The sequence below is a fragment of the Podarcis gaigeae genome (assembly GCF_964106915.1).
Source record: "Podarcis gaigeae genome assembly, chromosome: 16".
In the NCBI taxonomy this organism is placed as follows: Eukaryota; Metazoa; Chordata; class Lepidosauria; order Squamata; family Lacertidae; genus Podarcis; species Podarcis gaigeae.
This window is the reverse complement of record NC_139693.1, coordinates 24,062,273-24,075,514: the sequence shown is the minus strand read 5'-3', so window position 1 is coordinate 24,075,514 and position 13,242 is coordinate 24,062,273. Positions and strand designations below refer to the sequence as shown.

The following is a 13,242-nucleotide window of genomic DNA, read 5'->3' as shown; positions in this document are numbered from 1 at the left end:
TCTGCTAACCCAGAAATAGTACCTCAGGTTAAGAACTTTGCTTCAGGATGAGAACAGAAATCGGGAGGCCCCATTAGCTAAAGTGGTGCTTCAGGTTAAGAACAGTTTCAGGTTAAGAACGGACCTCCGGAACGAATTAAGTACGTATCCAGAGGTACCACTGTACAAGAAAGGAGATTCCAACAGCATCAGTAAGAACTTTCTGGTGGTAAGAGCCTTTCGACAGTGGAATGGGCTACCTCAGAAAGTGGTGGGCTTTCCCTCACTGGAGGCTTTTAAATAGAGGCTGGAAGGCTGTCTGTCAGGGATTCGTCAGCTGTCATTCCTGCATTGCAGGGGGTTGGACTAGATGAACCTTGGTGTCCCATTCAACGCTCCAATTTTATGATTCCTTGAGCCAGCCCATTTCTCTCTCATCCTTCCTGCACCCTGCTGTTGAGAACGCAGCGGCTGAACAGGTCAGCAACCTTGCGGCCACTTTTCAGGGAACATTCCTCGGTCGCTGGCCCAGGTAGGCCTCTGAGGGCAAACATTAGTCTCACTAACCAGGTAAGCAAACGTCCCTGGAGTCCACAGTCCAAAACCCCCCAATATTTCCCCCTCCTCCAATCTGCCAGATTTTGTATAAGCCGCTAGCTGTCTGTGTCGTATCCTAGCCAGCATCTTAACACAAAGACTTGGCAAGATTTGGGGTGCATTTGGGGAATACTGCGTTAGTTAGTTTTTTTTATTTTAATAATTGACCAAAAAACAAAAAAAGCAAATATAACAAAAAACAAAAAAATTAAACTACAAAGCATCATAGTCTGAAAGAACAAATGTACACAAAATATTAAGTAGTAATGCATACAAAGATTCCCTTTATAGAGCTTTATAAAAACAAAAATATTCAACAGTTTTATAAGGGGGAAAAATCATATATTAAAGTCATATATTTAAAAAACAGCCATTCGAACTCTGCTCATTAGATACTTTTAGCTTTCCTAATTATAACATGGCTGCTTTGGTATGGCTTTCTAATGTTCCTTTTGCACTGTAGTAGCTGTTGGTAACTGTGGCTTTTAAAATAATATACCGGCACGTTGTTCAATCACACTTGCGGGAGTCATGTGACACAGTGGTGAATGTCACCACCACTACCCCGACCCTTTTCACACACAAATGGGCTTCAGTTCCCCTGTGAGCCCCTCCAAAATGGCAGGAAAGAACTGCCCCAAATGTCATCAGTTTCCTCCCATGATTTTCCGGCTTAAGGGTTCTGCTAATAAGATTTCCCCCTGGAATCAGATAATGCAGAAACGAGCATTAAAGATGCTCTGTACTCCATTGATTTTTTTCGCAAATGGCTTTTATGTGGTGAGAAAGCTCAAATATAAGATGAGAACTGCTGTGTGATTTCAGCCTTGGTTGGTTGAGGGGGATAGTAACATACTAGAGTTCCCTCCCCCAAATACTTTCTAACCATCCCCACCTCCAAAACAACAATAATGCTCTGTGCATGTTTTTATATTTGGTATTGACAATACAGTGGTACCTCTGGTTACATACGCTTATGGTTACATACGCTTCAGGTTACAGACTCGGCTAACCCAGAAATAGTGCTTCAGGTTAAGAACTTTGCTTCAGGATGAGAACAGAAATTGTGCTCTGGCGGTGCAGCAGCAGCAGGAGGCCCCATTAGCTAAAGTGGTGCTTCAGGTTAAGAACAGTTTCAGGTTAAGTACGGACCTCCGGAACGAATTAAGTACTTAACCCGAGGTACCACTGTATATCAGCCCTCCTCTCTCTTAACTAGCTCTGCCAAAACACCAGCTCCATCAGGTACCTCCTACCCAGAAACTGTTTCTATTATTTTTATTTTTATTTATTAAATTTATATTCTGCCCTTCCTCCAAAGATCACAGAGTGGTTCACAACATAAAATACCAGCTGGCCGCTATACAAACAACTGTTTAAGAATTGGTGGCCTGAGTTTGCTTTTTTCCTCTTCCCTCCCCATCCCTTTTCCCTTGTGTGTCGTGGGCAGAGACTGTCTTGTTCTAAGTGATTGGATGTGAGCCACTCCAAGAGCTCCCCCCCCCCCTTTGGCTGAAGAGCGGGCCACAAATGTCTCTAAATAAATAAATAAAGAGGCGTACACCAAGGCTTTCCCCAAGCTGGTGTCATCCAGATGTTTTTGAACCACAGCTCCCAGCCATCCCTGTGCCTTTGCAGTGATGGGCCAGAACCGTGGAAGATCGCTGTGCAACCGGGGCAGGGACGCTGCTTGTGTGCATTTGCTGTTTTACATTGCCAGAAGTTAAAAGAAGATAGGGATATGGCAAATTTACTTTTAAAGAGAAAGGTAGATGTTCAGCAAAAAAAAATATATGAGGCAGGTGGTGGGCGAGTGGAATAATTGCTCTGTCTTCCTGTGGCTAACAGCTCTGCTCCCATATATGACTGTGGAATGGAGTTTTAAACAGCTAAGGGCAGATTTTCTGAATGGATTCGTTCATTCATTCATTTCTGCTGCCCAGAATACAGGGAAGCCTTATGATGTCTGCTGCAGGGTAAAAACAAGGGACTTGGAAAAAGACATACCTAGCCAGGCAGCGGCAGGAGGAGCCTTAGGCAATCTGCTTTAAATTTCCCTTCAGCCATACACAGGAAGGATAGGTCCCAGAGAAAGGAGGAGGAACCTTTTCCTCCCAGCTTGGGACTTCAGGGTGGTGATTTACAGAGCAAGCAACTGTTTCTAAGAAGAGACGTCATGTATGCCTCCAAGACAGACACAGAGCCTTGGCTGAAATTCAGAGGAACCAAATTCCCAAACAAATACAGAATAAGCTTGGCTCACATGGGTAAGCACTGGGCAAACATCAGGCTTTTGGGATCAACTTTGCTTTGCTTCACTAGAGTAGAATTCCCCAGATCCGCGAATAGGAGCCAGGAGCAAACAACACTCCGATTTAGAAGACTCCAAGCACGGGAGTTTTACTTTTGAGCAGTAGAGCTGGGTGCGCACAAATCCATTTCTAGTCTCCCACTTGATCTGTTTCAACAATATAATTCTCAGAGACCAAGCTAAGGTGTACTGCTCTGATGAGGAATGGTGGGAGCCTCCCCCTCCCACTGCTCCTGCCCAGGAGCAGTGGAGCAGTATAGATTTGGAGCAGCGGTTTGCAGAGGGGCATAGTTTTCAAGACAAAAGTTGGGAAGAACTGGGGGGTGAACAGCAAAGTGAAGAAGAACCAGAAGAGAGAGAGCTAACAGGCTGTCTCTCGCTGGAAGGTGTCCAGCCTATCAGTCCAAGGTCACGTAGAGCAGATAAGGTGGCAACACAAAAAGCAAGGTGGTTGCGAGACCAGGTTGCAAGTGACTAGGGAGGAAGTGGGTGGAATCCTTAATTTGGAACACCTTCAGTCTGAGAATCTTTGTCAATGGCCTTCAAGCCATCTAAAGATCAACTGGCAGATCCAAATTTAGCTTCTTCATATAGCTGTTGTGGGACGCAGGTGGTGCTGTGGTCTAACCCACTGAACCTATGGCTTGTCGATCGGAAGATCGGCAGTTCAAATCCCGCCACGGGGTGAGCTCCCGTTGTTCGGTCCCTGCTCCTGCCCACCTAGCAGTTCAAAAGCACGTCAAAGTGTAAGTAGATGAATAGGTACCACTCTGGCGGGAAGGTAAATGGCATTTCCGTGCGCTGCTCTGGTTCGCCAGAAGCGGCTTAGTCATGCTGGCCACATGACCCGGAAGCTGTACGCTGGCTCCCTCGGCCAATAAAGCGAGATGAGCACCGCAACCCCAGAGTCGTCCGCGACTGGACCTAACGGTCAGGGGTCCCTTTACCTTTATAGCTGTTGTAGGGGAAGGTCTCATGACTCAGTGGCAGACCATCTGTCTTGCATGCAGAAGGTCCCAGCTTCAATCCCCAAAGGCAGCATCTCCAGCTCGGGCTGGGAGAGACTTTCTGCCTGAAACCCTGGAGAGCTGCTGCCAGTCAGTGCAGACAATACTAAGCTGAATGATCCAAGCCTGTAGAAGGCAGTTTCCTATGTTCCTATGATTTCCATGTGCTGTGTACACTACCAGGAAAAAATGGGTGATATGCACCCAAGGAGAAAGCTAGCAAGGTATTAAATGCAGAGTCCAAACAGCAGGGGCTTAACACACTTGTATTTGCTTTGCTTGCCACATTTTATAGTGGGAGGGGGGCAGTTTGGTCTTTTGGGGGGAGGGAAAGTACTTGGCTCTCCCTCTGTTATGTTTCCCGTTTCCTAGAAATGTTGGAACCAGCAAAGGCAGATCCTACTCACCTCCTAGGACCACAATCTTCTTGCGAGTATCTTCGCTCAGAAAGTGCTTCACCAGGTTGTAAGCCACGGGGAAGAGCCTGGGAGCTGTAACAGGGACAAAGAAATTGACTGAGTGGCATGTGGTCCCCAGATATTTCCCATGACGTCCTCAGGCTTTAAAGGGTTTTCCCACCCCAAGTTTTGCTTCCAAAGCTCACCTTTTATAACGTAGACTTGTTTAAGGGACTCAGGATAGTTTTCTTCAAACATGGCAAGAAGCTGAAAGGGTAGGGGGGGGGGGAATGGAAAACATTTCAGAGGTGCTTTATATGCCAAATTATGGAAGCAATTAATGTATCTAGATTCACTAACATTTAAAGGTAAAGGATCCCTGACAGTTAAGTCAAGTCGCAGACGACTCTGGGGTTGTGGCGCTCATCTCACTTTACAGGCCGAGGGAGCCGGTGTTTGTCCGCAGACAGTTTTACCGACTGTTTACCTTCTTGCCGGAGCAGCACCTATTTATCTACTTGCACCTTTTTGGCGTGCTTTTGAACTGCTAGGTTGGCAGGAGCTGGGACTGAGCAATGGGAGCTCATCCTGTCGTGGGGATTCAAACTGCCAACCTTCTGATCAGCAAGCCCAAGAGGCTCAGTGGTTTAGACCACAGTGCCACCCGCGTCCCTTTCTCTAACATTTACTCTGCCCAGTTCCATCTAGAGCAGAGTTTTCCAAACTTGGGTCTCCAGCTGTTTTTGAACGACAGTTCCCATCATCTCTGACCACTGGTTCTGCTAGCTAGGGAGGATGGAAGTTGTAGTCCAAAAACAGCAGCAGACCCAAGTTTGAGAAACACTGTAGAGAAATATTTGTCTGAGCTTACTTCCCCCTTCTTTCACGGGGTGTTTGTAGCTCTGAGCTTAGCTTATCGTTGATTTTAATTCATTCTGAAATTTTTTGATGGTTGTTTCTAAGTGGGTTTTTTAAAATACTTATTATTCCATAGTTTTATTCTTTCTGTAAGAACACATTTTTTATTTCTTTATTGCGTTCACATCCCACTGTTTCCCCAGTGAGCTCAAGGCGGCATACATGGCTTTCTCCCTCCTTATTTAATACCTGCAACAACCCTGTAAGGTAGGTTAGGCTGAGAGGCAGTGATTGGCCCAAGGTTCACCTAATGAGATTCATGGCCAAGTAGGGATTTGCACCCAGGTCCAGAGTCCCACACTCTAACCACTACAATGAGTCAAACGGTATTAAAAATACGAAATACAAACAGAAAAAAAATCAATCCATATTGTGAATACTAACACTGCTCATAATATTTATTTGATTAACTACCTGCCCTTCACACATCACAACAGTTTTAAAAAACCAATGATTAAAAACAGCTCAAGACAGATTGCAGTTGCAAGAATAAGTTGGGTCCTTAAAAAATACACATCTCAGGGGTCAAAGGCGAGGACAAAGAGATGTGTCTCCACAAAAAGGAGGTGGGAAGTCAAGGGGATTTGAAGGAATCCAGTATGTAGATAATACGATGTGTGATGAATGTAAATTTTAATATGGAAAATCAAATAAATATATTCGGGGGTTGGGGGGGAGTGATGTGTCTCTAGCATATGACATACTGATGGTGCCACAGACAATTCTGTGGGGAGGGAATTCTTGGGACCAAGATACAGGACTAAAACTGCACCCCAGACAGCAGATACAATCATTCAGAGACGCAATGGGGTGGATTCCCTGCCATTCTCACCTCAGAATAAGCATCCACAGCTGGCTTCCAGAGATGCTTCAGGCCCAGCCCTTCAAAATCGTAAATCATCATGACTGTTTCAACTCTCCTCCCCAGCTTGAGAGAGAGAGAGAGAGAGAGAGAGAGAAGACGAAACTTGCTTTAGACAAAAACATCTAAAACCATTCCCCCCCCTCTCTTTTGCCACATTGGTATCCTCCAGATGTAATCATAGAATCTGTTATGTACTGAGTTGAATAGGATCCAAAAGGCAGCAGTCTGATTGGTCCTAGAACAATAGGGTACAGAATGCAGCAGTCTGATTGGTCCACAGGAGCCACCCAATCCAGCTCCAGGTGGAAGTGAATCCGCAACCTGATTGGCCTACAAGTGAATCCGGGAATTAGCCAATCACGTGGGGCCCATTGTGTAAATAATGTATATAAAGCAGACATTCTGGGGGAACTTCCATTCCTCCTCACCAATATGAGCTGAATAAAGAGCATGAAATCCACTCTCGACTCCGAGTATATTTCAAAATCATAGAATTGTAGAGTTGGAAGGGACCGAACCTCCTGCAATCGGGAATCCATTTTGGACAATGTCTTAAAACTGTCCTGGCTAGGGTGAAATTACAGTCCAATAACATCTGGGTGGCAAGACGGTGACTATTCTTTAAATTTAGCAGTTGAGATCGGATACCCCGTCATCCCATGGCCAGAATGTTGGTAGGTGACTGCGCTGAAGAATTCCGCACAGAAAATTCATAGCAAATGTAACAGGCGACTACATGCAGAAGACTACATTTTAAAGGAGAGCTCTTAAGAATGTTAAGACAAGCCTGCCAGAACTGTGGTTTGTTAAATGCGCTTAAAGAGCTGTGGTTTGTTACGGGTGCTGAAAGTTGTTAGGAGAGACCCCAATTTTCCTCCTCACAGAGCTACCATTCCTGGAGTTCCCCGCGGAGAGGGAAAGCTTGCCAAACGCTTCTGGGAATTGTAGCTTTGTGAGGGGAAGGGGAAGGAAAAAACATGACTGTTTTAAAGTCACGTCGTGGTGCTTTAAAAGTGCAGGCAATCTCCAATTTGCATGGGGGCTGTGTTCCAGGACATCATGTGCAACGGTGGTGCATGCATAAGCCCATTATGCCCTGTCCTGTTACGACCCCTTTTTCAGCCACTTCCGGGTCACTGTGGTGCACACATGCGTCCCTATTTCCCAGGGACAGACCCGGATTTACAGAAGCCGGAGTCCCAGTTTCTGATTTGATCCCGGAATGTCTCTTTTTTCCTTAGGACGTCCCTATTTTCATTGGAGAAATGTTGGAGGGTACGGAGTTATGCAACCCCTGAGCCAAGGAGATAAGGATACGACCTTTAGAAGACATCTGAAGGCAGCCCTGTAATAGCAAACATGTTTAATATTTTATTATGTTTTTATATATGTTGGAAGCAGGCCAGAGTGGCTGGGCCAACCCAGTCAGTGTTGGGATACTGCCAGGGAGATAAAGTCCATCTGAGCCCCCAAGCCGGCTGCCGGACGATCCATCGACCTCCCGTAGATACAGTATCAGCAATTAGCGACACGAAGCCTAAGAAATAGCTTGCCACATTCTTGGGCTGGTGCACACTCTGTCAGCAGAATTCACACAGCAAAAGTTGCACTCAGGAGGGTATCATTTAGAATGTTTATTCAGCGTTGGTCAGAACAAAGAAAAACATGACCGCCTGCTAGCGTGTTCTGGCGCAGAGAGAGAGAAAACGAAAGCAATAGCAAACATAAACATCCTGAGAACAGGAAATGCGCAGACTCTGTGACTCACAAGCCTGCTCCCTTTTAAGGTGGAACGGAAATATCCTAACATCCAGATGGGCAGGGTGGTATGTATGTATGAATAATAATTATATTAAATTAAATTTATAAAATAAAATAAAATAAAAATAATTAAATTGGATGTCCCTATTTTCATTGGAGAAATATTGAATGCGCATGCGCAGTCATGCATCAATCGGACACATGTAAAATTGGTTGTTGCCTGTATGACATGTATGTGGCAGACATGAAATCAGGCATTCTAGGCTGGGTACCCAGGCCTTACCTTCTCACTCTGCTCCACACACAGCTGCCGTAAAATCTCACAGTCCTGGAACTTTTTTTTAAGCAAATCTTGTTTCGAAGCCGAGAAGAGGATCCCTTTGGCGTCGAGAGGTCCAATGATCTCGTACCAGATGGGACAGCCTTCCCGGTCGAAACCACATCTTCCCCCGGCCATGTACTTTGTAATGACCTGTGGGGGCCAAGATGCAAGCAGGTGAGCAGGCCGAGGGTAAAGAGGCAGCTGGTTATGCGTAAGAGGAAAATCTGGGGAATCTGGGGCAGGATCAGACGTATGGACGAAGCCAATAAATTAGGAACGCACCTCTGGGGCCTTCCACTCTATGATATGATCTGCATCCATGTGCTTCCGGGTTTCAACATGCTGTTTCGGGGGGGACGGACCAAAAAGAGAAAACTATTAGTGAAGAAGACAAATGGTGGTCAGACATAGGTCATCTTAGGCCTCTTCCAGACGACTGGGATGCAGTACACACTGCGTGGTGTTGCCCTTGAAGACAATGCAGAAATGGCAACTCAACTGGCCCAAAATGCAGCGGGCAGATTATGGGCTGGCGTTAACCTTAGAGCTCATACAACCGCTGTTCTCACACAGCAGCACTGGCTGCTGGTTTGTTTTCAGGCCCAATTCAAGGTGTTTATAAAGTCCTAAATTCTTATGGCCCAATTTTCAGAAAGGCCATCTCCTTCCCTACAGACAGACCCTACAGTGTTCAAAAGTTCAGGGGGGTGGGAGCCCAGGAGAGGGCCTTCTCTGTGGCAGCCCCTGAGTTGTTATATGCAAACGAGGCCACTTTTACAACGCCTTTTGGGACCCAGTGTATTCTATGATACGTTGGGCCTGCTGGGATGCATTATACCAACGATCCTCGACCCTCCACCCCCCACACCCAAAATAAAAAATTAAAAATTCCTGAGGGGCTTGATGGACCACCTAATGATTTTTCTGCCTGTTGTGGATGTGGTGCAATGTTATACTAGGGGCTGCATGATTTTTAATTGTATTTTTATTGCTTTCTCATATATGGTGCATTTTGCTGTATTACAATTCCAGAGAATGCAAAGAAATAAAATAATATTACGGTATTTTATACAATGTCATAAAATACAAGGTAAAGAAACACAAGCATTAAAAATGCAATTAAAAATCAATATGAATATGTAACACAACAGCCGTGCCCTCTCCTGCCTTCAAATCCACAGTCACACTGCAGACTACTTGAATGAAGAGGCACTTAGACCACTGTTTTTGAATTACTGCATTATACAAATTATCAGTGTGAAGTTTACGATTTGCATGCATCTGTTTTGATATTTATAATAAGGAGCCTCTTACCTTCCGGAGCATAGCTTCAGACTTCTGCAAGTCAAAACACCGAGCTGCAAAGAAGATCATGAATGGTTAGAGACCAACCTGCAAAATACCTGTGCTAAAAGGTAACAGCACCTATATGAACGCAGCTGTTTTGGCTTGCGCCTATTTGCACCCATTTCCAGATGTGCTTCTATCTGAAGGGTAAATCCTTCCAATAAACAAGCAAGGTTGCTACATTTCAAAAACGGATTCCCCACAGCTGCCATTTGCGGTAAACAAAGATTCGCCCAACTTCAAAGCGACATGCTGAGCGACCGTCATTTGGCCCCAGAGTCTCCACTTTTATTTATTTCTGCTTTCCTCTCATTCCTCCTCACAGCAAACGTGACCATTTCATCTTCAGATATCTGAAGGGCTGCCACGTGGAAGATGGAGCAAGTTTGTTTTCTGCTGCTCAAGAGGGTTGAACCCGAACTAACAGATTCAAATGACAAGAAATGAGATTCTGGCTAAACGTTAGGAATGATGCTAAGAGCTGTTTAGCGGTGGAATTCTTCAGCTGCAATTCCTGCATTGCAGAGGGTTGAAAGGCGGCAAACGAAGGCCCGTGGGCCGGATCAGGCCCAACTGCCTTCCGGATCTGGCCTGTGGACTGTCCGGGAATCGCCGCATCAATCAGCAGCGCGCACGTTCTTTCCTTCTCCCTCCCACGGCGGTGGCGGCGCCTCCTCCCTCCCTCCCGGCTTCTCCCCGTCCTGCCTAGAGAAGGAAGGGAGCTGGGCTTTGTTGGTGCCAACAGCAGCAGTGCTTGAGCGGCCTCCATTTTAAGCAGCCCCTCTCCGGAATGTTTTTGTGCGCCGTTCATCGTCCCACCGCCGCAGCCGCCAGCCCCTGCCACTCGCAAGACACAGGTAAGCAGCCACTGGGGCTCATCCAGTGCTGTGGAGAAGGGAGGGGAGAGTTGTGAGGGGGGTGGCGGCTTATAGTCCGGCCCCCCACAAGGTCTGAGGGACATTGGACCGGCCCCCTTCTGAAAAAGTTTGCTAACCCCTGAACTAGATGAACCTTGAGGTTCATTCCAGCTCTTCTTGTTTAGTCGTTTAGTCGTGTCCAACTCTTTGTGACCCCCTGGACCAGAGCGCGCCAGGCACTCCTGTCTTCCACTGCCTCCCGCAGTTTGGTCAAACCCATGCTGGTAGCTTCGAGAACACTGTCCAACCATCTCGTCCTCTGTCGTCCCCTTCTCCTTGTGCCCTCCATCTTTCCCAACATCAGGGTCTTTTCCAGGGAGTCTTCTCTTCTCATGAGGTGGCCAAAGTATTGGAGCCTCAGCTTCAGGATCTGTTCTTCCAGTGAGCACTCAGGGCTGAATTCCAGCTCTACTGTTCTATAATCATTGATGTTTGCAAAACCATTACAAAATCCTGCAGCAGAGGTCACCATTTCACCTCTGACCTCCTTATAAATATCAGTCGTACAATTGCTTGTGGGACAAGCAGGCATCTGGTCACTATACGTTGCCGCAGGAGCTGTTGCAACCTGTTAGCCCCCAGGGTATCGGCGTCAGATGGGGCGTGCCTGATCCAGTTTTTATTCTCAGTGGAACATAATCAGGGATTAAGAGGGCGGCTCTTCACAGCCAGCGCCTTCAAGGATTAATCACACCTCAACAACATCTCCCTTTCAGCAAGTAGGATCACACCCAAGGAATGCTAATGAACCAGAGGGAAGCAGCTTGCAAGAACCAAGTTTATTTCAAAGGTCAGGACCCATCTTAGGGAGAGAGAGAGAAGGGGGTTAGGGGAGGGAGATGTCCTGGTCAGGTCAAGTCAGAGGCTTCCCAGCCAGAGACAACCCTTTCTGGCAGATTTCAGGTGACAGGCAGAGCACCTGAATCTGATTTATGGACTCTTATCCTTTGGAAGGTTTTCCCTGATTAAAACCAGACCAAACAGGCAAGTAGGCCAGGTGGCAAGGCCTGGAACAGGTTCAGAAAAAGGCAGCTAATTATTATTATTATTATTATTATTATTATTATTATTATTATTATTATTATTTATACCCCGCCGATCTGGCTGGGTTTGCCCAGCCACTCTGGGCGGCTTCCAACAAAACACTAAAATACAATAACCTATTAAACATTAAAAGCTTCCCTAAACAGGGCTGCCTTCAGATGTCTTCTAAAAGTTTGGTAGTTGTTTTTCTCTTTGACATCTGGTGGGAGGGCGTTCCACAGGGCGGGTGCCACTGCCGAAATGGTCCTCTGCCTGGTTCCCTGTAACTTGGATTCTCGCAGTGAGGGAACTGCCAGAAGGCCCTCAGCGCTGGACCTCAGTGTCCAGGCAGAACGATGGAGGTGGAGACGCTCCTTCAGGTATTACTGGACCGAGACTGATCCAGGAGCTCTGGAATTTGTTCCCCCAAATGTAGTGGCGGCCAACTTGGATGGCTTTAAAGGGGATTCAGGCCAATTCATGGATGAGGACCAACCTCGGAGGCCACGTTCTGCCTCCACTGTCGGAGGAAGGAAATGCCTCTGAATGACATGGGCCAGGAGTCTGCTTCGCCTGCTGAACAGCAGCCTGAAGGGGGAGAAGGCAGAGTGACCCCACCCACAGCTGATCAGCTTTCAAGGACACAGAGGAGAAGGTGCTGATGAGAACCAGCTGGCTTCAGCCGCCTTAAGCAGAGTTTCCAGCAGCAGTCAGTGGCTGTAAACAATGCTTGTAGTTACTGGCCCTAGGTAAAGGTAAAGGGACCCCTGACCATTAGGTCCAGTTGTGGCCGACTCTGGGGTTGTGGCGCTCATCTCGCTTAACTGGCCGAGGGAGCTGGCGTACAGCTTCTGGGTCATGTGGCCAGCAGGACTAAGCCGCTTCTGGCGAACCAGAGCAGCGCACGGAAACGCCGTTTACCTTCCCGCCTGAGTGGTACCTGTTTATCTACTTGCACTTTGATGTGCTTTCAAACTTCTAGGTTGGCAGGAGCAGGGGCCGAGCAACGGGAGCTCACCCCATCACGGGGATTTGAACTGCCGACCTTCTGATCGGCAAGTCCTAGGCTCTGTGGTTTAACCCACAGCGCCACCCGCGTCCCACCCTACCTTGCTGTTTTCTGCTCATCTTGACCCTTGACCCCACCTGATCATCGGATTCCCTGACCACATGGATTGCTGTTTGGCTGACCCTAGGACTGGACCTGACTTTAGATGAGGATACCTCAGAGACACCTTCTACAGTTGGCTGGTCTCCCACTCCACTAAGCTCTCGAGAGCCAGTGTGGTGTAGTGGTTAAGAGTGGTAATCTTGTAATCTGGGGAACTGGGTTCGATTCCCCGCTCCTCCACATGCAGCTGCTGGGTGACCCTGGGCTAGTCACACTTCTTTGAAGTCTCTCAGCCCCACTCACCTCACAGAGTGTTTGTTGTGGGGGAGGAAGGGAAAGGAGAATGTTAGGCGCTTTGAGACTCCTTAAAGGGAGTGAAAGGTGGGATATCAAATCCAAACTCTTCTTCTTCTGCAGGCTGTTGCTCAACAATGAGACTGTGGGTTGGCCATTGTGGGAACAGGATGTTGGACCAGATGGGTCTTTGGCCTGATCCAGCAGGGCTCACCTGAGGGCCTTAAACACACATTTTCACTCTCGGGAAGTGAATTGGATCCCCTGTTAGTGATTTAGTGGGAAGGATCATAGCTCAGCAGTAGCATCTGCCTTGGTCCCAGGTTCAATCCCTGGCATCTCCACTTTGGGCTGAGAGAGACCCCTGCCTTGAAACCCCAGAGAGCTGCTGC

The 13,242-nt window shown here is 47.2% G+C and overlaps 1 protein-coding gene across 2 annotated transcripts in view; it reads right to left on the bottom strand.

Moving 5' to 3' along the window:
* Positions 1-13,242, bottom strand: part of SEC14L2 (SEC14 like lipid binding 2) — a 34,515-nt gene that overhangs the window by 6,101 nt on the left and 15,172 nt on the right. For both annotated transcript variants that reach the window (XM_083717467.1, XM_083717468.1), the window contains 6 exons: positions 9,473-9,516; positions 8,441-8,500; positions 8,120-8,308; positions 6,043-6,138; positions 4,499-4,559; positions 4,302-4,385 (listed from right to left, as the gene is read on the bottom strand). In XM_083717467.1, the coding sequence (XP_083573593.1) occupies positions 4,302-4,385; positions 4,499-4,559; positions 6,043-6,138; positions 8,120-8,308; positions 8,441-8,500; positions 9,473-9,516 (534 nt within the window). The remainder of the gene's footprint in view (positions 1-4,301; positions 4,386-4,498; positions 4,560-6,042; positions 6,139-8,119; positions 8,309-8,440; positions 8,501-9,472; positions 9,517-13,242) is intronic.